Genomic DNA, 27,174 nt, shown 5'->3' with positions numbered 1-27,174 from the left:
TAAAGAAATCCTTACCCTGAATACAGTCATTTCTTCTAATAGAACTTCTTCTAAGTCATGCCAGGATCCTCTGGGAATGGAAACAACTTTCAAAATAGTTCCCATGTCTAGAATGAAACAGAAGAACACACATCTACATTTTTACATCCCAACATGATGTGTGCCTTAAGCCTAATTTATACTTCTCGTCTGCATCGGGACAGACACACGCAATGCCATTACGCGTCGACGCAAGAGCCCTTAAGGGGCTTGCGGAGGAAGACGGAAACATGCCCTGAATTTTAAATATCCATCGAAAGAGACGGAGACCGCAAGCTCGTGATTGGTCAGGACCCTGCTTCTTGTTTTCATTTGTCAACAGCACCATCTTTGCAGCTTCAAAACTGAAAGAGATATTTAGCGGCAGACATAGAACAGATAAAAAAAAAACGTATCGTGGAAAAAGTCTGAAAATATGAACGTTTGTTCACCCATGAGTACAAAGATATGCAGCAAGCATTTTATTTGTGGAAAGGAAAGATGAGAAACGTGGGTTTAGAGGTGCCGATCACATGAAGAGGTGGAGGAAAATGAGGGGAAAAAAAATCTCTCAAAAACAGTGAAACAATGTAATCACAATAGTAAATACACTATCGTGACCAGATAAGTGGCTTTAATGGTGGCAGGATACATCAGAATAGCGCTACGCCCTTTTTCAGCTGACGGACAAGTCTGAAAGCAAAACGTCTCGTCAATGCATGTGCGTCTCTCCCTCACGGAGCTGACAAAGTATAAATTAGGCTTTAGTTTACAGTGTAATGTGTTCCCCATTCATATTACCTGTGCCTATGAACATAACATCATACAGGCCATCTTCAGCTTCTACTTTGTCAACTACTATTTGGGTGAACTGGTAATCCACGTCTGTTTTGACTACGATTGGTTGATTGTTGATCGGATAGATGGGGTTGAACATGGCTGGGTGACTTCTGGCAAAGGTGACGACTTCATCCGGAAACTCTTTGGTTGTATTGAATCCACCAAAGGTCTTGCTTGGGCACTTTGGGATGAAAATAAATTGATTTTATAAAGTAGACAAAATAAATGAAGAGAAACTTTAAAGATCAATTCACAAACTCACTGTTCCAGGCCGGGGGTAGGGAACACGGCCCTGGAAGGGAACCCACTGATAGTTTGGTCCATCCCTGTGAGCATATGGCCCCAGGAAAGCCCTTCTGACGTCTGTCATGCTGTACATACACACCGCTGAACCTTTGAAAACATTACTAAGGGTAAGATAGAATGAGTCAGATTTAGGCAATTCGTCATCAACAATTTGAGAAAAACAACTCCAGTAGGTCACAATACCTGGAAGTGGTAAATACTCCATAGACGATTGGGCTCTTGGGATCCTTTGTGCTCATAAGGAAAACATCCTCTGAAAGCAAGGGTCAGTGATTCACAGACATTGTGTATCACATTTCTGACTGAACCTGAGTAGAATGAGGAGTTGTAACTCACGTAGTTCATCAAAGTGGGTGTCTATCCCGTTACTGCCTGGCACGGAGCAAATCAGTCGAGCCTTCAAGAAGGTCGTCCACTTGTTGACCAGGCTCCTGTGACCCCCAAGGTCATTCTGATGGGCAAAACACTACTTTTTGGCAACTAGCAAAAGTAAATAGATTACACTAACGTGTTCCCCTTGTTATACTGTTAATGTACGCTATAAACATAACGTTAGATGTTTCGATAAAAACTGTGTTAAAACAGACATGAGTCAAAATGAAAGAGCCAAGGTCTACTAATGGTTCCTTTGTGAAAAACTGGTTATACATAAACTTGTAATAACTTGTAATGATTGGTTTGGCTTGTGACAACATTTTGAAGTCATTTTAGTTTATTTCCAAAGCCACAGTCGACGTCGTTCACGCCTACCTGATAACGCACACATACCATTGTGACTGATTTATGTGTTAGTGGATTTCATCACAAACCAATTTGTCTTATGTGTTTTTCATTTTCTTTAGCTAAACATCTATTTAAATCACGAACAGCTCCTTGAACAAACTTGTTTAAGAAGCTGTCAGTGTCTTATTTACTGAAGATGTTTGGTTTGTTTTCCTGACACAGCATCTTTGTTAATGGCAAAATGAAAAATTGACTTTCACTTCTCCTAACTTCTATTGATGGTGGTTAATAGCCTTCTAGATGTCAAGCAGAAATATGACTATTTTACCCTTCCTGCTTCACAGTATAGCATTTGTGTTCCAGCATCCAAAACACAGTGCGCAGAAAGGCCTGGCTCATACAAATGCATTCCACGTCTGCTGATTTATGACAGTAAATTAGACTTTCTACAAGTATGCATAGGCTCAAATTAACACCACAACTTGCATAATGAATAGTCTGTCTTGTGTTGAAGACAGCAAATTCCTGACATTCTGACTAATAAAGACGGCTGTTATAAAGAAGGCGTGATGTGCAGTTGAACCAAAGGTTAAGGCTGGACATGGGAACTGCTTTTTTAAAGATTAGATGAAATAGTGCAAAACTGGGCATGGAAGTCAAACTTGTTATTAGGACAATAGTGCAGATTTTGATGTCATATTTGTCTTTAAGATTTGGGTAACCAACTGCGTCATATGCAACATAACCAAATGATCGCCAGGCTGTAATTAATCACATAAAACAACTCTTGAAAGATGTAAAATATACTCATTCACTCACGTTTCTCAATGTTTAGATGATGTAAATGGTGTCTGTTTCAGTTTTATTTAATGTATGCTTCGTTGTTTGCTTGTTTTTTTTTTTCATTTTAGGGCCTGCATTGGTGCCTGTGTGTCTGGAATTATGCTCACTTTGCAAAGCTGTCCAATGCGAGCATATGTAGCCTTTCCAGCGTGCTCTCCCTCCATGGCGTTTTCTCTGAAGAACAAGTAGATTTTGTCATCTTCTGGGTTGTCGTTTTCTGGGATGAGATGAACGCCCAAAAACCTTGGCTCTACAAAAACACATTCCTATTATTGTAATCCATCTGTTGAAAACAAGTACACTGTTACCGCTTTTGAACGTTCTAAATATTTCTACAAGTCATCAGGTTAAAAACGACAAACTGGAAAACTCCAGTATTCGAGACAAACCTGGAGGCTTTAAGAAACTGTTTTGCACTTAGACTTATACTCCAGGTCTGTTGTGATAAAGGTGTTCTATTTAAACCTGAACCGCACCGAAGAAATACGTGTTTTTGCAGTACTTTGAGCCATGCTTCACTGTTCTAGACCTTCTTGACAGAAGTAAGTAAGAGACTAGCAATTTGTAACAAACAGCATGAAGAGGATTGATGACTGCTGAGATTTTCTTTCAAATTTTCATGAAAAATAATCTGTCATTTTTGGTTGTGCATTGTTAGGTTGCATTCTTGTCACAGCGATACATTTTATCCGTCACAGAGTCCATGACTAAAAGGCCACAGCACAACAATCATTTAAAATGTGTTTAGATTGCTTATATATTAGAGTCATGGACATGTATAATAATTACATAGGAACTAAATTGGAAGTTAAAGTAAATAAGTTAAAGTAAAAAAATAAAATAAAACAATGAGACACCTTCTAGTGTAGGCATGTCCAAATTGCGGTCCGGTGGCCTTTTCAGACCCGTGAGTGATGTTGTACGACCCCCACTTGAATTTCTAGAATGATGAATTGTGTCTCTCCAATAGGATGTTGATATAAATCGCCACTTTCTAATGTATTTTTGTTCAGATTTTCACTTATAAGCCTATTTTGGATTTATTTTGAAGAGTACAAATTAAAAAAAAATATATACAAAACAATGTTAACATTTTTTGAATCAAGAAAATTACATTCTTGTGGCCCCCATTGACTTCAAACATTACTTTCTTGGTTATTGCCTTGAAAGGTTTGGACATCCCTGTTCTAGTGGCTTGCAGCAGTATAGGGAGCCTCCGTATATTCCTGCTCCAGTCGGCTCATGGGTCCCCAGAAGAACAAAAATGAATGCAAGTCAATCCACTGTGCCTTACGCCCTGAACCACACATATGTTGTATTACAATTTAAATGAAAAGTAATCATGTGTGTTTCAACTACGCCTGTCACATAGTTTAAGACTTATTAGCTTGTAAAAGTTTGTAATTAGCATGACTACAAATCACACGTCTGCACATTGCAAATATGACATCACCACAGAATATCCTCTCCCCTAGTGTAGTTGCTACTTACCACATGGCAAGATTTATGGTGGTTCTTTCCTCCTGAAGGAAGGATTTGAAGTTAGCTGAACTTACAGCCATTTTTCCTCTACTTGTTTATAAGTCTGGTTTCGATGACGTCAATTTGGCTATGAACATTTGTATTCCTGGACGTATTTTCACACAAAACCTAAATTATAAGCAATCATAACATTTATTCTGAAAAGCACACAGTAATAATTTATAGTGCATTTTGTGCCAACCACGGCCCTTGGTTGTGTGTTAAAAATGCCCAAGTCCATACTTGTGGGAGCACCATGTGAGCACCTGTGTGCGTACATATCCTTGTGTATGTGAGGTTTCTCTATAGAAGTGTTCATTAGTGAGGGGCCAAAGACCTGCCTCCAAAGACCTGAGGAAGATGGAGGAGTTCCAAACCACAGAGATCCAGAGGTCTCCCACGGAGCGCGGAGACCCCAGGGAGACTGCTGCCGGAGAAGCCCCAACCTCCCTCCTGAGAGGTGCAGAGGATCACCTGGGGGGGTGGGTAGGGGGAGCGATCAGCAGCCGTGCCAGCCACCCAGGAGATAATACTGGCAAGCCCCCAGGCCTGCCCGTAACTGCCCAATTCAGGGCAGGCTGAGCTCTGAACTCAGCGGTCAAGCTTATCCCCGGTGGAGACCCAACAGAGCCCAGGGATCTGGACCCCATCAGCCAGCCACCGGGAGCAAGTCAGCAGATGGCAAAACACTTCCAGCACTCCAGACATGAGGTGTCTATCAAAATGTGTCCTTAAAATTCACAGACACAAGGAATAAAATCCGTGTCACATACCAAATGGGATTGGGAAATAGCTTTTATGGCCCCGTTTACTCCCATTCCTGTTCTCGTTTTTCTGGGAACCCATGGTCTGGAAGTAGATACGCACGACTTAAGCTCCTTTTAGGTTTTCAATCCTGCCCTTTCCATGTAGACAAATGTTCCTTGCATTGCTGTTGTTTGTTTATTCAGTGTTTTCTCCTTATATTTATAGAAAATAATTTGATGCAAATACGTTTTCTTGTACCAAATGAAGGTTTCTGTCCTTCCAACCTACCGTTGAGCCAACGGGAGTCATGTTGCTCTGTCCTGATTGGATGATGTTTACCAAGAGTGCGAAAGATGGCAAAGTCCCGCCCCATGAAGTCAGCTGATGTTCCAGCATACAACTCCCCATCTGAGAAAGACATAGAGAGAGAAGGGGGGATCATTTGTGTTTGCATGAAAGATGAGAAAGGCACTCTTTTGTTCCTCTTTCTCCTCGGTGGCCCACGTGTCAATGCATGAGGGGCTTAGCAGTACTGGTAGACTTCCAGTCCTGGGAGAATAAAGGCAGTGACAGATGTGATGAACATCAGGAGTGTGAAATTGACATTAAAAAAGAAGGCAGGGCTGAGGAGAGATGAACAAATGGAGGGTCAGATGCGTAGGGACAGAATGGAAGAGTGAAACAAGGGGAGTACATAATAATGTTGGTGAGAAAGGAAAAAGAAAAGAGAGAGGAGATGAGGGGTGATAGCCTATAAAAGGTCCATCTGTTAAGTTAAATGGTGATGTAACACAATGTGACTGCTAATAATCCAGGGTAAAGAGAAACACCACGCTGGCATACCCCTGCCAAAAACGAGAGGGTCGCTGACACCAAAGGAAATGTCACCCACCACAGTTACACAAGCACCACTTAATGAGGTGCATTCAGGTTGAAATAGAGTTTACAGTGCTGTCAATGAGGGGTTCTAGTGTGTAAATACAAAGTAGGTCCACGTGTAATGAAAGTCAGAAAACCCCTGTTCTGTTATTTACACTGACGTCAAATCTGTTTCAATGAAAGAGCAGTGCAGCGGATGTTTGTAGCCTCCCATGGATTTATTGCACTTGAGGGGGACAACGCTCTGGAGCTGCCCCTAAACTCACCAATTAGCATGGATGCAGTCAGCAACTTAGGATCATAGGGACTCTTCCCTCTGCCGTTTTCTACATGCGGCTCCAGTCTGAACAAACTATCCTGCATACAGACAAAAGTAAAAACATTAAAGCTCTAATTTACCATCACATATAGAATTTTATGAGTCATATCAAAAAATAGTTTTGTGTGTGTGTGTGATTAAATGAGCTGATAATATATGACTGTGTACATGGTAAACCAGCATAAATGAGACAGAAAAGAATAGAGAAGTCTCCCTAATGCGACTTTGAACACAACACTCAGATGAATGGCATTTCTGGTTTATGATCCGCACAAAACGGGGATTTTTTTCCAGCAACATTTCCTTCTTTTAATGGTCTGTAAAGAATAATCTAATGAATAGGAAACTCATATATGAGCAGAAGCACGATAGAATCCTGAACTAAAAATCATTACCTCATTTTGGCAGATCTGTGACATAAGGGTCCATAAAGCATGGTCTTAAAAGTCCACTTCACTTATAGTATAAATACATTTGCAGGGGTTTCTAGTAGAATTTAAGGCCTTGTAAGTCATACTCTGGAGACAAAAAGCTCTGGTGTGCTTGGTTTAGGGTGGAGAATTCAGCTGAAGTGGAAGGTAACAGAACATGGCAGGTTTTTGAGTCTTACATCCAGATCTTTGGACCAGGATTTGCTAGCAGCAATGCAACTCTACAACTGATTCTGTTCGCTTTGTTACATTGATGTTTTAGCTTCACAAATAAAACAAGCCTGAAGGAGCTTCTGTTGGGTCGTGAAGTTGCTGCTAATGGTTAGCTTCGTCTAGTTGACATGATCTGCATTTTCCTGGACACTAAACCAACAACCAATAACAGCCTTCCCCATTGTAAGTCAAGATGGGTGAGTCCATAAATGTTACGTGACAGTGTGACGTAGATCTTTCAGGATTTTCAAAGTATAAAGTTTCACCGTCTATTTTCTATCAGAAGTTAATACAGGAGCTAGGTGAAGAAGACCATTTTCATGTTCAGCCTCCATGAAAATCTCAGAGTGACTGGCAATGATCAGATAAATCAACTCTCCCACTGTCCTAATGGGTGTGACCCCGCGAGGAAAGTTGACCATTGAGCAGAATTGATGGTTTATCCCTTGAGGTCCTCGTGGCAGGGGTGAGGTGGTGCTAACTTCTCACCCCTGCCACCCAAGGGATAAACCATCAACCCTGCTAAATGGTCAGCTTTCCTCGCGGGGTCACACCTATTAGGACAGTGGGAGGTTTACTTAAAAACATAGTTTTTCAATGAAGTTAAACTTTAAGACCTTCAAAGAGCAAAATATTTCCTTATTTAAAATTCACTGCCTCTCTGATTCCCCAATGTGAATTAATGTGTGTGACAGAAACATTAATCAGTGTAAAGCATCTTTTTTACCTCTGGTTTCTTGCCCACCTCCAGGTAGGAACACACTGGATGGAAGGCTCCTGTTCCACACACATAGAAATGGGTTTGGTTGAATGGCAGCAGCACCTTTATGAAGTTTGCACAGTCTCTCTGATGGAGCAAAAAGAAAAAATTGTTTTGTTATGGTGCTTTTGTTACTCAGACCTTGTATTTACTGGGTCATGCACAGAATATTCTCTCACATTGTTCAACTCAGATAATAAAAGCAACATTTCAGTTTTTGTGTCAACCAAAGACAAAGTTCAGGATTTTAGAAAGGAGATTAAAAAAAGTTTAAGAAAAGGTACAATTAGTTTAGTAGAATTTGTTATGTGCTGGCTTTTAAAAGAAAATACCCAATATTGTAACTTTTCTGCCAAAGGGATTTACTTTCTGCTGAAATTATTAAAACAGACACTTTATTCATCACCTATTTTGTTTCAAAGTCACATGACAAATGTTTTATCCTGTTTCGGCAGCAGTCTGAGCATGTCTGACCTCCAAACAAATTGAACGTGTCATCACATTTTCAAACGCACACACAGAAAAACGAGTCAGATACAAAAATGCATAGAAACGAACAAAAGAAGTGCCACAAATCAGGCATGAAGTGGATCTAGCTTTTAATAGTTCTCAGCAAATAGGAGATCCTGCTTGTAAAAAAGCTATTTCTGTAAATACTAAATCTCTGTGATACTTGTCTTTGTAAAATGTGGCAAAATGATGCAGGAAAAAGGTATTTTTGATGGATGCATTCATCATGCCACTCATGTTTTCATACATAGGTATGTGTTATGAAAATATGGCATGCAAAACACATTTATTTGCAGAATGAGGAAAAAACATTTCAATCAGCATAAGGCATGTGGATTTAATCTGTTTGTTGAATGTAAGAAAGTTTCATTTAGCTGTTTCCAATTATTTAATGTGACACTAATATGAAGCAGATTTTGTAAGTCATGCATCCACTGTAGCTTTCCTGCTTCCTCCTCTCTCGTGAATCCAACCGAACATACCTTTCACCCATCTTGCCCTTTTGTTCCTCCCTGTTTCAGCTCCAGAGATGTTTGTTTTGAGGATATCACCGGGCATTTGTGGGCTCACCCTTTTCCCCTTCCTCACATACCTTTAATTTTCATTTTCATCCAACAGACAGACCACCCTCAGAAGACCTAACTCACCTATTTCAGAATGTTTACAGAAAACACACAGGAGAGCTCTCAGCGTGTCGGATTTGCCATGCGGAAGAGCTGAGGGCCAGGGGCACTTGTGAGTGAATTGAGCCTAAAAAAAGCATCGCCAGGATTACATCCCAGCTTCTTGCCTTGAGCACTTGGTGGATAAAATTCATCCCAACACTTGTAGGGAGCAGATCTAGCCTTTCTGTGTTTAACCAAACCACTAGCTGTTATGAAACTGCTCTCGGCCAGATCCGGAAAGATGCTTTGCTTGTCATGAAAGGACTTAAAAGCTCTAAACCCTTAGTAACTTAGTAATTGTTAAAGATTCATCTTTAGTTCAAACTGATAAATGTCACTAATAATTGTTATTCTGAACAAATATGTTATGAAAGTTCTGAAAGTTTACATTTGTCTCAACATAAGGAACTCTGTTGACTTTCATATTAAAATGTCACAATTTAGTCAAGAAATTCACAATTTTTGCATTTTAGGAGTAAAAAATATATTTGATGACAGAATCTACTACAAAAATATTTAATTGAATAGATGATATTAATGGTGATGGTACTGTGCAGTTTCTGTGATTCTCATCACACCTTATCAGGTGAATTTGTTTTTAATGCTTTATTACTTTTAACACAGTTGATCAGAACTTTATTATTTTTTTTATCTTTCTAAAAATTAGGAACCAATATAAAACAAATAGTAAGCATGCTGTAAAACAATAAAGAAACATTTTAAACAGCAACATACAGAATTATCTTAGGCAAAATTGCAATTACAGTCAGGTCCATAAATATTGGCACATTGACACAATTCTAACATTTTTGGCTCTAAACACCACCACAACGGATCTGAAATGAAACAAACACAATTTGCAGACTGTCAGCTTTAATTTAAGTGTATTTTCATCCAAATCAGGTGAACAGAGTAAGAATCACAACAGTTTGCATATGGGCCTCCCGTTTGTTAAAAGACCAAAGTAGTGGGACAGTTGGCTTCTCAGCTGTTTCATGTCCAGGTGTGTGATAGTCCCTCATTATCCCAATTACACTGTGCAGATAAAAGGTCCACAGTCAATGTCAGGTGTGCTATTTCCATTTGGAATCTGTTGCTGTCAACTCTCAAGATAAGATCCAAAGATCTGTCACTATCAGTGAAGCAAACCATCATAAGGCTGATAAACCAAAACAAACCCACCAGAGAGATAGCAAAAACATTAGGTGTGGCCAAAACAGTGTGAAACATTGTTAAAAAGAAGGAACGCATCAGTGAGCTCAGCAACACCAAAAGACCAGAAAGACCACGAAAAAAATAACTGTGGTGGATGACCAAAGAAAACACCCTTCACAACAGTTGGCCAGATCACGAACACTCCCCAGGAGGTTGGTGTGTGTGAGTCACAGTCAATAATCAAGAAAAGACTTCACCACAGTGTATACAGAGGATTCATCACAAGATGTAAACCACTGGTGAGCTTCAAAAACAGGAAGGCCAGATTAGAGTTTGCCAAACGTCGTCTAAACAAGCCTTCACAATTCTGGAACAACATCCGGTGGACAGATGAGACCAAGATCAACTTGTACCAGAGTGATGGGATGAGAAAACTATAGAGAAGGAAAGGAACTGCTCATGATCCTAAGCATTCCATCTTATCATTGAGACATCGTGGTGGTAGTGTCATGGCGTGGGCTTGTATGGTTCTCTTGGGGTGTTTCTCAATACCAAGGAACCTTGCCTTGATGTAATGGCCCTGCCCCAGTTGCCTAGGAGATACGTCATCAGGAACCACCAAGGCGTGTTCCAATGTTCATGTTCTGCCGAAGTGTGTGTTCTCCATTTGTTAGCCGTTTAGCTAGCTGAGCAAGGATACATGGATATTCTCGCAAGACATCGCCTCGCAAGGCTGGGTGCCTTGACATTTAGAAATACCCTTGTATTTTTTGATGATGTGACTGTTGACAACAGCAGCAGGATAAATTCGGAAGTGTTTTGGCCAATATTATCTGTTCACATTCAGCCAAATGCTTCAGAACTCATTGGATGGCACTTTACAGTGCAGATGGTCAGTGACCCAAAGCATACTACAGAAGTAACCACATCATTTTTAAGGCAAATAAGTGTAATGTTTTGTAACTGCTTAGTATGAGGATTGCTGCAAAGACACTGAAGAAGAAGAAGAAGAAGAAGAAGAAGAAGAAGAAGAAGAAGAAGAAGAAGAAGAAGAAGAATGTAAAAACATAAAAAAGAATTTAGAAAATGGTTAAAATATATAATGAGCAAAAAATAGACAATTGTGATAAAAAAATGTTAAGAAACAGAGTCACTGACAATGCAGTTTGCTGGGTTCCTTATTTGGGAAACTTTTAACTGATTGGCTTAATGTACTTGGAATGTTTACATTGTGCAGTGCCTTGATACGACTCTTGTCGTGATTTGGCGCTTTATTAATAAACTGAACTGAATTGGCCAAGTCAACTACCTGACCTGAATCTGACTGAGCATGCATTTCACTTGCTAAAGACAAAGCTGAAGGGAAATACTCCAAGAACAAGCAGGAACTGAAGACAGTTGCAATAGAGGCCTGGCAGAGCATCACCAGGGATGAAACCCAGCATCTGGTGATGAGCATTCCAGGCTGTAAATGACTGCAAAGGATTTGAAACCAAGCAATAAAATGTAAAGGTTTGATTTATAATTATTATTATGTCCCATTACTTTTGGTCCCTTAACAAGTGAGTCATATACTGTATGCAAACTGTTGGAATTCCCACACCGTTCACTTGGATTGGAAATAAATACCCTGAAATAATAGCTGACAATCTGCAGTTATAGCACATCATGTTTGTTTCCTTTCAGATCCATTGTGGTGGTGTATTTAGCCCAAACGGTTGGAATTGTGTTGATTTCACATTATTTATGGATGTGATTGTAGCTTTTATCAAACAGTAAGGTCTTTGAAGGTGTTTGGGAATTTTTCCCAACATCAGCATCGCTGCAAACCCTTTTATAGTGAATAAAAGATGGAGCAACTACTTAGGAGAAAAGCTTGGGACGCAATTTCAAATGCAATGTTCACAGTTTTTGAACTGCATTGCAATTTTTATTTATTTATTTCCGTTTCTATAAGACAGTTTGTTTCATAGTTAAACAGTAATAACGATTTAAAAAAGTGTGACTTATTCTAACAATTCCCAAAGTGATTGGTTCTCTGACTCCTACATGGAGGCCAGCTCTTACCGATAGATCTTTTCCTGCCCACTTGCATTCGTCCCTTCTGGTGGAAGAAGCTGTCCAAGCGATCTGCAACAAAAAACTGTTTCTCCATAAGATAGAAAAAAAACATACCCCTTCACTTCCCATCTTTGATTATGACTGGGTCAGTTGATAGAGCTGCAGATTTGGTGTTTACAAGAGTTGAAGGGGTCACAATGTGATTTGTTCTCCACTTTGTTCCAGTTTAATCCACCCAGGTGTGCAGAGAGCAGCTAAGATGCCTGGAACAGCGTGATTTTGTGTGACAGCCCAGCTCTAAAATATAGATGAAGCACTTCTCTTTGGAAACAGAAAAGAGACTCCCAAGACACCCAAGGCTGGCACTCCAGATGGAGATGAACAGCGGTGTAAGTCGGTCAGAAATGCAAACAGACTATAACTCATAAATGAGTAAAGTTAATACAAAAACAGCAAATCGCTGGCGTTACCTGCGCTTGGTCTTTGCTGATATTGAGGAGGTTAAAGGAGAAGATGTGATCCTTGGCTCCAACCAGAAGTCGTCCTTTCTCCTCATCCAACATGAAAGTGTGGTAAGCTGAACTATTAGCAAGGCCTTCAAATGTTATTAGGTTGTTAGACTCCAACATCTCTGCAAAGGAAAAATGTCTAATCAGTGATCTGAAAAGCTGGTGAAATTCAAAGCTATGCTGGTGGTTAATCTAACCACTAAACAGATTTTTCAATGTTATCTTTGCTTATTTCCCCCAGATTCTTAGGTGGTGTTAGCCTTTTGGCCAAACCATTTAAATAATGTTATATTAACAAAAAGATATATTACCAAAAATGTTAAAAAAAAGAAAAGGTGGATTGGCCAAAATTATAGCTAGAGAAAAGATTATTCTGGCTATAGTGGAACTGACAGGTATGCCTGTACTGGAGCCAGCAACCAGACTGTCTGCATGGAGGAGAGAGTTTCATCAGAGCATCCAAGCAGAACCTAAAATATCCACAGTGGAAAGCTGTCAGTACATAATATTATATTACTCTACTAATCTTTCATAGTCCAAACAGTAACTTTACACTAAATCACAGCCATTAGAGCACTCTGCAGCTTGGTTTTTAGGTAAAGTACTGACAAAAGCTTCCCAGCAGACATCTAGACTTACAACTCCAAGACCCCCAACAGTATGACCTACACAAAAATCTTGGCTGGATTGTGGCAAATTTGAAAATACTCCACGAGTGTGAAGACTACCATGTTGTTAAGCTGTTAGTAATCAACAGGGTTTTGTCCTTGCTATTCCCCATTTCAATGGGACTTTCTGCCATGTTTTATGCGACAAAAACCGTTCAGCAATCCTGTCATCAATGTAGCTACATACTAGAAAATCAAAGTGCACCAGAGTCACGCTGATGGTGTGATGGAGATTTAGTCTGGGTCATATTTTCAATGTCCAGTCCCTGTGTGTGTGTGTGTGTGTGACTGTGTGTGTGTGTGTGACTGTGTGTTTGTGTGTGTGTGTGTGTGTGTGTGTGTGTGTGTGTGTGTGTGTGTGTGTGTGTGTGTGTGTGTGTGTGTCATGGATTTGTTACAACAATGCTGCTTATGGTTACAATTCATTCATTTCAAGATCCTGGTTCTGGTCTTTAGGGCCTTACATGGACAAGCACCATCATACATTGGTGATCTTCTCAGTCCCTACACCCCCAGCAGGTCCCTGAGGTCCAGTGATCAAACCCTACTGGTTGTGCAGCACCAGGCTAAAGACCAAAGGTGACAGATCATTTGCTGCTGTGGCCCCCAGACTCTGGAACTCTCTCCTCCTGAGTCTAAGATCAGTGGACTCAGTGAACTCCTTTAAAAAGCAGCTGAAGACTCACTTGTTCAAGCTGGCTTTTGTATGACCTTCTTCAACCCCTTTCTCTTTATTCTGCTCTTTCCACCTATTCCACCTTCCTCAGGATCCACTGATTTCCCTCTTTCCTATTCACTCTCTCTCTTTCTTAACATGTTTTTAATCATAATTGTCTATTTTTGCTCATTTTAAATATATTTTTAAACATTTTCTAAATGCTTTTTTATATTTTTACTTTTTTTTTGTGAAGCGCCTCGTGATTTTTATCTTGAGAGGCGCTATAGAAATTATATTTTCTTCTTCTTCTTCTTCTAAAATGGCAACTAGCTTAAACATGTCTTCATGCCATCTGATAGTGTTCTACCATAGTATAGCTATAGATATTTTGAGGGGATAAAAAAATAGATAAAATGTAAGGTGGTTCTTTTGCATTTGTCAAAAGATCTCAGCCAACAACACGGCTCAGTATGAAACTAGCGATTGGACCATCCAGTCATCGGTCTCACTGAACCACTGCTCTTCTGAACTTCCCTGGCTCCTCCGCTGATTACGCGCGTGTGTATCTTTGCAACAGAACACCTCTGGTGTTGAGAGGTTCTCCGCTCAAAAATATCAAAGAAGGAGAAACAGTCGGCTGCTACCACCACCTTTAGGACAGACTACCAGAGTCCCAAAAAGAAAAACACCATCTGAAGTCACGTAAAACAAGACCTTTGGACCTAGAAAATCGTGATTGGTGTTTAACACCAGTTCCCATGTCAGGAGGGCATGGCCTAAGGACAGTAGCCAGCGGGAGGGGTGAGAGTTTTGTGACTGTGTTTGTGCAGCTTGTTTTGCAGATTCTGTAAAGCAGCTGCCCTGCCTAGGATACTGCATGTTGCCCCCATGGAGATAAACCACCACAATCTTTGTGCATGGATGTTGTGACTAAAGTTAGTCGAGACTAGCATCCTCTTGATCAGGTTATCTTGACTGGCCCTGATGCAAGCCACAAGCCAAAACACATTAATCAAACAAAAAAGTTGTTCTTAGTGTTGCTGAATCTTGACTTCTTTAGACTTTATTTTTCCTTCACGCTGCACTTTTAAAATGGATGAAGTTGAACCAATAACTGACCCTTACACCAAGCACCAGTACAAGTGGTGAACACGGAGGAAATGCTTACGTCAGTGTACTCTGTTTTTATCTCTGTGTCTCTCAGGAAGGAAAAAACAAACAGAAATAGTCATGAATGTTTTAACAGAGAGGATGCCCCCTTCTCTGAAGTGTGTCAGAGCCCGAGAGAGAAAAGCTGAAGAAAAGAACAAGAGGGAAGAGACACACAGACTGCTTTTACTCATTTATGAACTAGTTTGTTTTAATAAGTGTAGTCAGGCTTCAGCATGTTGTCATTCAATTAAACTTGGTAGCTAGAACTGTCCTATCCTAAACTCTACATTAAAAAACCTAGGTGTTAAAAGTGGAGTGATACGTGCAGATAATATTTTAAAAGTGTGGTTCACTCAGAAAAATAAAGCATTTTATATATATATATATATATATATATATATATATATATATATATATATATATATATATATACATATATATATATATATATATATATATAATACAGATGTATTAAATATATGGTCTATGTATATGGTCTCTGGTAGGGATCGATGCCTTGTAAGTTGTACTCTGTGGGAAACAAAAGCTCCAGTTTGCCTGTTTGAGGATGGAGAAGTCAGCCAGAGGAGAAATTAGTCTGGGTTTGGAGTCTTATTCCCTGATATTTGGACATCTCGCCTCAGATTGGTTAACAGCAACATGACTTTACCACTGACTCAGTTTGCTCTGCGATATTGATGTATTATCTCCATAAATAACACAAGCCTGAAGAAGTTTTGCCATGCTGTAGTTTCCTGGACACTAAACCAAAAACAGCCTTCACTTTTTTGAGCCAATCTGAGTGAATCCATGAATGTTAAGTGACAGTGTGACATAGATTTATCAGGTTTTTCAAATCCTAGCGTTTCACCATTGTAACAGAATGAAATGACTGTTTTCCACCTGAAAGTCATTTCCCCCTCTCCTCAGCAAGAACTAATCTGCATGAGATATTGTTCAAGGTCTCGTGCATCTGCTTCCAAACTGTTTTCCTTTCCAGCCCAAGAGAAGAATGAAGACAAAGGACTCTTTCTTTTTAATAAATCAAAGAACTCTATTTTTAATAAGCTAATCAAACAAAGTGTTAGTCAATAATAAAATGTGAACCAATTTGTGAAATGAAAATATTAATTACTTGATATTACAATCCTATAGAATATAATAAGTAATACAACTTTAAATGTTTCCCCTGGAGACTGATCACACGTAAGGTTAAGCCACATCACACATTGCTTTTACTGATCCAATCAGAATCTTCCAGATCTGATGGAGGCGTGGTTTTTGTGGTGCTTGGTAAATCTGTCATCTTTTCATTCGACCGTAAATCAAAACATCCGAATTATAAAACTATGCCCACGTCATCTTTTACGCCAGTTCAAAGCGTTCTAGAGAAGTTGTCGGAGTGGCCAATCTGTAACTTTCCTCTTCAGCCGAAAGAACCAACGACAAGCTGAATAAAATCTGTTGCTGTTCCAACTGCTGCAACGGTTCCTTTCAGAATAAAAGCTGAACCATCACGACCCCGTTTTGGGTCTCGCTAGATGCCAATAAAATGTCGTCACCCAGAAGTATCTCAAAGACTGGTCTGGTCGGCAACCGCTGCTTTTCCTACCGGCTTCGGTTCCAGAGAGGGTCCAGCTGGACCTCGACATTCCTGATCTAACGGGGACTTCCGAAAGGGTATGTAGGCCTACAGAATGGCGTCTCAATGTGTGTTATGAATCTCCAAATCAAAGCTTAGCGTGAAGACATCACCTTCACACCCATCAGAACTATACATTTCTCTGGATTTGCTGGTTCTGAACAACATTCCACACTACACCATTCTCCGTCTCATTCACCTTAGTTACACCATACATTTAGTGTTTAAAGTTAGTCTAGTTTTAATTTGTTTGGTAATAAATCTTTAAACTTTTAAAACCTGACTCTCATTCTTTTGTCTCTGAGTTAATACCAAGTATTACATAATCCCTGCAATAAAAAGTTCCAATCTTCTGGTTAAAAGTACCCAAAGATCCATAAGATTGATTTCATATTCACTATGGAATCGCATGTCTTATGGTTCATTAAATATGTAAATCAAACCCTTTACACCATGCTATCAGAAAATGCAGGACATAGGGGTAGAAGACTATTTTCATTTTCAGCCTGCATAACAACTAAGAAGTTATCAATTATAATTAGAAATAATCATTTAATAATCGGTTTTTGAGTGAAGTTGGCCTGAGTCTTTTTGTGTTTTTTTGTTGTTGTTTTATACACATTGCTCTCCTCTGTTCCCCTGAGTGTTTCTCTCCACATGTGTCATCTGTTAATCAGCTCACCTGCCCCACCTTAGTAATAACTTCTTGATTTTTTTTCTAAATAGTTATGCTGTGCATTCCATTTCAGTTTTCTGCTTGTGTCAAATCCAGTTTCAAAAACGTAATGCTATCATTCAAAAAGTATGCTTTGTTTACAATCTGACGATACCTTGGAGTGGAAAACGATGTGATCTAATGTTTTGAGAACCATGTGTGACCTCTTGTTGCAACAACTGCAACCACATGTTCTAAGTAACTGTTCTACATATTGACGGGAAGAATCCTGCTCTTTACCCAGGAAAAGCTTTGGATGTGATACGTCTGCTTCAAGTCCTCCTTCTACAACATTTCTACTGAACCAAGGTCAAGACTTTGGCTTGTCCATTCTAAATGATACATATATATTCTGTTCAAAAAGATGTTTGCTAATGTCATTCTTTCAGTTTTTCCATTATGCCATTTTATTGCAAGTTTTTGCTGTTCATAGTTATTTTCTTCGAGATTTGATTAAAATTGCAGTTTGAGTTTAAAATTTCGTGGTTAATGTTTGACCAGTGAGTCTATTTTTTGGCTCTGTAAGGTGTGTGTGTGTGTGTGTGTGTGTGTGTGTGTGTGTGTGTGTGTGTGTGTGTGTGTGTGGCCTAAACATGAAAGGGATGCAAAATAAGAAATTTGAAATTTGTTTAAAGCTTCAACAACAATGTGTTTATTCTAACTAGAGTTTAATACATCTAGTGAATATATATATATATATATATATATATATATATATATATATATATATATATATAAATGTAATCTAGACAATCACTTGCCAAAGCAAAATTATTTAGCCTTGCATGTCGATCTCGGCACGCTCCATTGGGACCTCCTCAGTCCCGGCCAGTATTGTGGCTGGCCAATCACTGCACGTTTATTTAGAAAAACAATTTATTGTTTTATGTTTTATGTTATTATTATTATTGATTTTGTTGTATGCCTTCTTCCCTGATGCAATGTCAGACTGCCCCATTGACTAACATCTGTAGCGGTCCAATCACAGTGCTCTATTGGTGAGTTGGGCTAATCACAGCGCTCTATTGGTGGGTTGGATGTTACTGAAAAACCAAAGATGCCAACGGCTCATTTGACACATTTTTGGCATCAGCTGTTTTGATGTGGACTGAATAACTTTATTCAGAAAAAGGATGTATTTGCATCTTCTTTGGCAGAGTAAATCGCACTGCCTCTTGACTTGCCTCTTGACTGACATCTGTATCAGAGAGTATGTCATGTCATTTATTATCCAATAGCATGCAGAGACAGTTTGAAAGACAATTGCAATGGTGGGATCTGAGTCCCTGGGCTCTGTTGGGTCACCAGTAGGGCTGTTGCCCCTGTGTCCCGTGTTCCGGGCTGGGCCAGCTACGGGGTGGGAGGCTGCGGGTGGGCCTGTGGGCTTGCCGCTGACATCTTCCGGGACTCTGCCGGCTGCTGTTGTGGCCCCCCAGGGGCAATCCTCTGTGCCTCTCAAGAGGGGGCTGGAGCTTTTCTGGTTACAGTGTCCCTGAGGTCCCTGCGCTCTGGGTCAGCTCATGGATCTCTGGGGCTTGGAGCTCCTTCCATCTCCTACACATCTTTGGGGGACAGATCTGTGGCCCCTCACACTCTCTATTGGATGCTCCTATAGAGAAACCTTACATATACAAGTGCATGTACCCACACAGGTGCTCACATGGTGCTCTCATAAGTATGGACTTGGGCACGTTCAACACATGTCTTAAGGCTGTGATTGGCACTAAATGCACTGTGATTTATTATCGTGTGATTGTTCAGTAAAACAATGTTGATTTTATATTTCCTCATCAGGTTGACACAGTGATAGCTTGCTCTTGTATTGTTGTGTGTCCCTTTTTTTGTTTGTTTTTCTCTTTCTACAGGTCTATAAGTAGACTCTTGTTCATCATTGATTATTTTTATTTTTGTGGGACCCCCCATCCCCCGGCTTTGTCTCTTCCTTTCTCTTTCACCTCTGTCTCGGTGTCTGGTCGGAATTATAAAGCATCCAAAAACAATAACAATAAAGTTTTAAGTATCAGGCGTGGCATTAAAGGAGAAGCTTTGATGCTCCACCTGAGAGTAAATCTGAAAGGCTTCCCACCAGCATTCAGACAACATTTATGTTTGCTTCACAGCCAGACAGAACACGGGAAATAAAAAGACAGACAATCGTAGCTCCCGCCTGCGACTGACAGCCGTTAATGGGCCGTGGCCAGACTATATGGTAATATATTGGATGGCTAGCCAGACTGACACTGTTTTCAAAAGTTTCTGAAACACATTTATTCTGTATCATGAAAACTCCACATGGGCCATACGTTTGTCAGAGGAAAACAGATAAACACAATTGCATCAAAAAATAGGTGGGTAACACTTTACAGTAAGGATCCCTTTATTAATGTTACCTGGTGCATTATTAAACATTAATAAACAAACTAAATAAAGCAGAAACAACTGCTTAACCATAATATGCAATGCATTGCTAAGCAGGCACTACACCTGCCCTTTGTCCAGACCTTAAGGACACTTAATAGTTAATAAGGGTAATGCTAATTAAGGCACCCTTTGTTTATTAGGGCTTAATAACACACCAACTAATGTTAATAAAGGGACCCTTATTGTAAAGTGTTACCCATAGATGAGAAGTTTTAAATCCAGATTAGAGATTATGAGCAGATGATTTAATGGAACTAACTACTGAAGATGTACTTAAAACAGGAACCAAGTAGAAATCATTGTTTGTGTTAATTTGGGGATATTAAACCACAATTTTCACTGACCTGTGCACATGCACGTGTTACTAATACATAATCCCCACAAGAAGTCCTCCTGAGTTTAAGGTTTATTTGGTTTCCTTCTCATCAGGGACAACAGGAGAAATATGTCTTAAAAATGAACTTGGAAGAATGTATTACCAGCCTGACATCATCCTTCAATACAGAATGTGAATGCAACATTCAAACTTCATGCACTAAGCTCTTGGGAATTGAAAAATGTTCTGAAAACTGATCCAGTCCCTCAGTACCTGTTCCAGACCAAAAGTCTGTATTTTCCATGAATATATTACAAAACGTAAATTTAAAGGTAATTTTATACTTTTCAAGTGCATGCCTTCAATTTTTTTCTTTGTTGCAAAATAACTTGATGTAATTTTCACGAAAGAACTGGCACACTCTCTTTCTAAATAATGGAGAAAAAATCAGCCAAAGGTTCTGTTCAAAATAAGCCATCTGTGATTCGTCAGAGGTAGATCAACTGATACATCTGACCCATCCTCGCTCTTCTGAGATTTGTTTTATATCTCGGGTAAATAACTGGATTACATTAGATTTGGTCGTGGATGTTGTGATCATTTTTGATCCCATGTCAAAACATTGAAACATGTGTTTTTAATCAAATCAAACTTTACCATGTTTGTCAAAATTGTTTTTGTTTAAAATATTTGAGCTCAGGGATTCAATTGGAAGCCAAGCTTGAACTGATGCATAAAGACAACTGCAGGTAGTAAAAGTTCAGGTGCTTCATCACAACAACTGACCACACAATCTTGCCGAAATGTTTTGTGCTATTGCAAAAAAGGGCAAAACTGTGAAATACTCTCTAAACATTTGCAGAGTTTTACACTTTATTAGCATGAGCTGCAGGAGCCTATTTCAGAAAACGGTGCCAGCATTAGGGGGAGTCTTAGGTTGTTTAGAAGTGGTCAAATCATGGCGGTAAAGTAGCGCAATTGTGTCTTTTTTACAAAAGATTATAATGGTGGCATAAAATTAGGGATGGGGAGGTCCCTGCTCTGCTCCAGACTTCCGTTTATCTTGCACACAACTTGCTTTTTATTGCGATCAAAGCCACGCTTATTAAGTTTTTATAATAAGCCACTTCTAAAGGTGTCTGTCCTCTACAGTCCCCAGGCAGTCCCTGGTGACCTGGGCTCCAGATCTAACGGAGAAGCTCCTGGAGTTCTGCATCACTCCAGTTTATCATCTCAGCCTGTTTGTTCTGTTTACAAAAGCTAAACTTTTTGCCCGTGTTTACTTTCATTTTCAATATAGTTGCCAACTGGAGCTTGGCAGTAACTCCCAACATGGTCATGACACCTCCCTCTGTTGCACCAAGGTTTAATATGCATTCACAAGTCCAGGGTTGCGGCAATATTACTACCAAGCATGGCAGCACGAATGATGCAAAATTCCCGCAATGACACGCTGCCACTGTGCGTTCATGAGACACCATGGCAGCAGTATTACGCTGATTTGCCGGCATGGTGTGTCTTCTAGAAGAGGCTAGGGCCTAACACTCAATTGTTTACATAATCAAAACATTTGAATAAACACATGGTCTCTAAACAGTCACAGATTAATTGAATTTGTCTAGAAATTTTTTCTAAACTTTTAAAATTTTGTTTCTGGGAGGCAGAAGAAGTGGGAAATTTGGAACGAGTGTGGAAGGGGTCAGTGACTTATTATGTAATGAAGAGACAGACTAGAGACTAAAATTGAAAATCTCACATTCTAAGCAAGGCAACATTTCAGACCAAACTACACAGTATACACTTGTGTACAAATGAGCTGTCTTACAGTTTTTTCACGTATTGGTAAATGGCCTGTATTTGTATAGCACTTTCTTAGGTTTCTACAACCCCCCAAGGTGCTTCACAACACAATCAGTCATCCACCCATTCACAGGCTGGTGAGGATGAGCTACGATGTAGCCACAGCTGACCTGGGGCGCACTGACAGAGACAAGGCTTGCCATATACTGGCACCACCGTTCCCTCTGACCACTACCAGCAGGCAAGGTACCGTTTCTTTTCCTTTCTTCCCCCTGTCTTGCCCAAGGACACAACAGAACCATTCTCTGGTCAGAGAACCCGTTCTACTTCCTGAACTAATATAAGTATCCCTATAAGTATGCTTATTACTTGCATGTTTTATTCTACAACAGATAAATAATCAGGATAAAGTTATGAATATTTTAATACATAAGTCTTGTGATGTTATTTAGCATTGTATTTTTCTTTTTAAAAAATACATCATTAAAAGCAAGGTTTGAATTTGTTGTATATAATTCTGTCCACGAAATAAATCATCACCTTCTAAATTTCCAAGGTGTTACTAGCTAAAGCATAAACACACAATTCTGCATATGGCTCGTCAACAAACCCCACCTGTGTGGAGCAGAATCACCTGCAACACACATCTCTGCTTTTGAAAAATGTCTTTGGGAGTCGTGTCCATGGTAACCAACCGTTCAACAGAGACAATGGCTAAGTTATTAAAAGCAATCACCCAGAGACACATACTCTCTGGGTATTGTGTGAGTCTGTGTGTATGCATGATCGTGTTATTGGAAAGAAGTGGGATGTTTCCAGGTTGTAGCAGAGGTATTAGCCTCTACATGTCTGAACTAGCATCCCCTATAGAAAACTAGCAGGTGGGTTTACGTGGATTACACAAAGGGGTTCTCTCCTGTTTATTCTGCAAATTTATATAAAAAAAGTTCATGGTTTTGCAACTTATTTTTCACCCTAATTAGCTTGGTTTGGACCACATTTCCTCCAACTAAATTTATAGAAGACAGAAAAAAGTTTTAGGCAGATGAAGAACAAACTAAGTGGTTTGTCACATTAGGTGCAGTACTTTTTGGTTTTTTTATTCTATTGTTGTGCAGGTATGTCTGCATAAATCCTCATAAAAGCACTTTCTCTCACTGACCAAATAACAACCATTCTATTCCTTCTCTTCTTTACAGTAAAAATAACAAATTCAGTCTGAGGCAGAAAATACAGAAAAGGAAGAAATGAATAGATAAGAAAGTGCGATAAGAGGGCAGATGGAATGGATGCAAAGAATCAACAGTCCCCCGAGAGACTGATATAAATAAACTCTTTTACCCTGTATTCTCTCCGTCTTTTTCTGTACGACTTTCCCAACTGAAGGACACAGGGAGTTTTGACTGAGTGCTTCCCAAGAAAATTCAGATGCACCTTCACATAACTCTGAATGTTTCTAGACTAAAAAACAGAAAATATCACAGCTTTAATTCACACATCCACTGAATCCCTTGTGCTTCAGAGAATACAGTGCAACATCTTAGTAGAGCACAAATAACTTTTTTTTTTTTGTTTTTTTTTTGCAAATGTGTCTGTTCGGTGGATTTTGCCATAAAGCTCATTCAAGACATTTCTGCAATTAGAATAATGTAAATATTTACGGCATCATGGCAGAAAATTAACAGAATCTCAGACTAATTACTGCATTTTTAAGAAATATTTATATACTGTAATTTGCATTGACTTGGTTAGAATCTCCCCATCATTTTCCAAACATCACAGACTACGCAGAGTGTGAGCCAGGAGCCTCGAGCATTGTGAGATTGTGTAAGCGTTCTGAAACAGACTGAATTTATCTCCTGACTCTGCAGCCAGCGCAGACGATGTGCAACTTAACTGGCATAAAGGTTAGTGAATGTCTCTGGAGAAGAGTGTCAAATAAAAGCAACTCATTGTGAAACAAGTGCTAAACATTCTTTTGGACTTTTAGAGTTTTTAGAGAGAGAGCCTGAACTCATCTGTCTGGGTGCAGGGAGGCGTGTTCCATCAACTTTTAGGGACTTTGTGTTTATTCTACACACACCCAAGAAACCCAGCTCTGCTTTGGGATTCTCGAATGTACCGGTGCTTTACAATGTCTTTGAGAAACATTTCTACTCAGCTATGATTTAAAGTCCGTTCACTTCATAGTGAAAAAAATAAAATAAAAAATTTAAACTCAAATATATCTTAATACTTAAAGAGAGTTATGTGACCAGTGAGACTAAGAATTCTCTAATGTGGTTTCAGTTGTCATGTAATTGCTTTTTTCTGCCCCTCTGGTATTTAAAATCAAACCTACAATCATGCTGCTCTGGAAGCTGCATGAGCATCAGTGGACTCAGTGTGAGCTTTTTTGCGCAAGCCTTCTCTGAGGGGAGAGGTGGGCAGGTCAGAGAAAAAGAACCGTTTTGGCAGAACACCCACATCTTGAAAACTCAAGTACCGTCTCTTTTCCTTTCTTCCCTTGGACAGCTGACAGCACGCGCTCTGCTTCTTATGACCCATAAAGTCGAAAAATCATAAATCTACATTGATCCCCTCAGAGGACTCATTCACCTGGAGGTCAGAATCATCCTTGAATTCAAATTTATGCATGGGGATAACACAGTTTGAAGCATTTATGACACTCTGTGGTGCTGTTGTGCACCATTAGTCCATGGCCATACCTCCTCGCCATCGTCACCCAGACACTTTGTTGTTGATACAGTTGGATTTTACGTCATGTTTAGGTAGCAGTGGGGCACCTTTGTTATTTTCCCCCTTCTCCATGGCCTTCTGCCCTTTAACTCTCACTTTCAAGGATCAAATGGATTTTTAAGGTTCAGCAGGAAGACTGTGTGTGTTATTAGTCTATCCTCATTAGGTGTCCCGCATAGGTTCACACTTTTAAGGTAAATAGCCTATGGAAAAGTCAAACACACTTACAAAGGTGGAGCAGGCAGTTCCAACATGGATATTAATCCCAGTATTCCCAGTGACCTGTAGGGGTCAGAGTTCTTTCACCTGCCAACTCCTTGTGTTACTGGACTGACCATCTCCTCAGTCTCCTGCACTTCACCAGGCTGAATTATCTGATTATTCTTTACAAGTCAATTTGCATCATGTCTCACAAGAGTGATAAATAACTCGTACAAGACTGTGAATGATTCATAGGGGAGAAATTCCGTGTCCCTTGCTTAATGGAATCAGCATGTGACATTGTTTTATGTGATCAGGATCTCCACGGACATTGTACCTGCTCTGCATTATCAGTAAATCACCACCAGCTGAAGGATGGTGCCAAATCCTGTCCCAATCAGCCAGAATCCAAATGAAGATGAGTGGAAATATTGAAGGTAGAAGCAGCCAAATAAGCAGGCTGGCCAGACTTCTTCTACCTGAAAGCCTCCAATAGAGATATCAGCGGATGGGTGTGTTTCACCAGACTGACAGCATGTGGTTTCACATGACTGATATCCTCACAGGTATCATTTGCTATCTACAGATGGCCACATATTCATGCATGCTTGTGTATGTGTGCATGCGTGTGTGTGTGTGTGTGTGTGTGCATACTTGTGTGCATAATTATGGATCCCCCAGTGCTAAGCGAGAAACATTTCACTTTGCTGCAGCCATCTGCTGAAACAGACCTTCACCATTCATCTGAGCATAATTACCATGCAGGGGAGAATGAAGCAGAAAAATAACATCCAGGGAAATTATATATATATATATAAGGAGATTAAGAGGAAGACAAATGACACCTATCAGCTTGGAAATTTCTACGTTTCATTAAAAACAGACATCAGCAGTTGATCAAAACAGGGAAAGTAATAAAGAACGAAGATTTCTAAAATTAGATGTTAGTTTTGCTGGAAACACATCATACTGGCAAGTCTGGCACATTAAGTTAGTTTACTCCAATTAAATGCTCTCTCTTTGGCATGATAGTGCAGTGATTTATAACAATTAGTCCCTGGTAATTGCTTAAGCATTAAATATCTACTTTTAACACTGAGTCAAGCTTTCCATGACAACATCTTAGTCTCCTTTTTCCAAACTGAACCATTAACCTTCATCAGAAATTTAAAAAGCTGTAAACACATTTTTTAACAGCTTTCATGTTCAAAAATCACCCCAGCCTGTCTAATATCGGAGAAGGTTAAGATATGATCATTTGAAGAAATGTCACAGTAAGATAAAGGGATTAAACGTTTGATAAAACATCGGTTTTGTTTAGACTTTTACTCAATTCTTGATGTTTTCTCATGTGTCTGAAGATAAAGCATCTCGTCATGTAGATTTAGAAACACACTATCTGGCTAAGAGTCAACCCTCTCAGGCTCAAAATAAGTTTTGATAAAAGGACGAACAACTAAGTGCTTCGGGACTACGTCTGAGTTAAAAAAAATGCTCATGAAATACGTGTGTGGAGTAACCAGGCAGGTAGGTTTTAACGTTGCAAATCTGCGACGCCTGCCTCCAGAGGGTTAAAAGCAATGTGGGAATTCACAAACTCACCCTTATAAGAGAGTTTTAGCCGTGGAATATTGTTCTTGGTCTGTTGGGGTTTGCTGCCCTCCGTCCTGATCAGAACCACCCCACACAGCAGGAGAATGCTGCCCCAAAGAAAGCCCATGATCCTCTGGGGCAAAGCAGTCCAGACAAGTCCTTTAAATAAACAGCTCCTTGTGTAGACAATGTCAGGTCTGGTTCAGCTGGAAAAAGTGGTTGTAAGAAAAACGGTCCTGTTGTCCAATGATTATGGAAAAATGCTGGTGGGTCTCTCCAGGCTGGCTCACAGCAGGTCTCGTCTCCTGCCAGATCAAAAACAATTTCCTGTTCCACAGGTCAAAAGCCAAAATAAGAGTCCAGAATCCTGCAAAGGGTTGAAGCTTTGGCACGGTATCTCTTTAATTCCCAACTTTAACACTAGGAAAATTGACATAAATACCAATAACTGATTTACATAATGACAGCTTAAAGTTTGTTACCAGAAGGAGAAGAGCTAAGGATACTTTCTGTCACCTGGTCAGCATGAACATCTAAAAAAAAACTCCCACATTATCACTTTCAGCTAAGGAAAGCAAAACTGGTCTAGATTGTTTCAGCTGTTCAGCCCGTCTGCTTGGTCCGATCTGTTTCTACTTAACAGTGATCTGAACTAGTTCAGCCCCACTGAGCGCAGCTCTGCTCTGTCCCCTCAGCACAAGACGCTCGATGCAACTGAGAACTGCTGAGGCAAACAGCGCAGTCAGAGCGAGAGACGGTGGGAGAGAGA

General features: G+C 39.8%; 1 protein-coding gene across 1 annotated transcript in view; it reads right to left on the bottom strand.

Moving 5' to 3' along the window:
- The window catches only part of sema3ab (sema domain, immunoglobulin domain (Ig), short basic domain, secreted, (semaphorin) 3Ab), a 33,156-nt gene extending 6,430 nt beyond the window's left edge, over positions 1-26,726 (bottom strand). The window contains exons 1-12 of the mRNA XM_015964631.3: positions 26,415-26,726; positions 12,462-12,622; positions 11,998-12,060; positions 7,568-7,687; positions 6,144-6,234; positions 5,287-5,406; positions 2,838-2,980; positions 1,501-1,615; positions 1,348-1,417; positions 1,121-1,265; positions 820-1,039; positions 16-107 (exon numbers count right to left, since the gene is read on the bottom strand). Of these exons, the coding sequence (XP_015820117.1) occupies positions 16-107; positions 820-1,039; positions 1,121-1,265; positions 1,348-1,417; positions 1,501-1,615; positions 2,838-2,980; positions 5,287-5,406; positions 6,144-6,234; positions 7,568-7,687; positions 11,998-12,060; positions 12,462-12,622; positions 26,415-26,532 (1,458 nt within the window). The 5' untranslated portion in view covers positions 26,533-26,726. The remainder of the gene's footprint in view (positions 1-15; positions 108-819; positions 1,040-1,120; positions 1,266-1,347; positions 1,418-1,500; positions 1,616-2,837; positions 2,981-5,286; positions 5,407-6,143; positions 6,235-7,567; positions 7,688-11,997; positions 12,061-12,461; positions 12,623-26,414) is intronic.
- Positions 26,727-27,174: the final 448 nt, after the last annotated feature.

Source organism: Nothobranchius furzeri, chromosome 4, assembly GCF_043380555.1.
Source record: "Nothobranchius furzeri strain GRZ-AD chromosome 4, NfurGRZ-RIMD1, whole genome shotgun sequence".
Lineage (NCBI taxonomy): Eukaryota > Metazoa > Chordata > Actinopteri > Cyprinodontiformes > Nothobranchiidae > Nothobranchius > Nothobranchius furzeri.
This window is presented reverse-complemented; position numbering and strand designations above follow the sequence as displayed.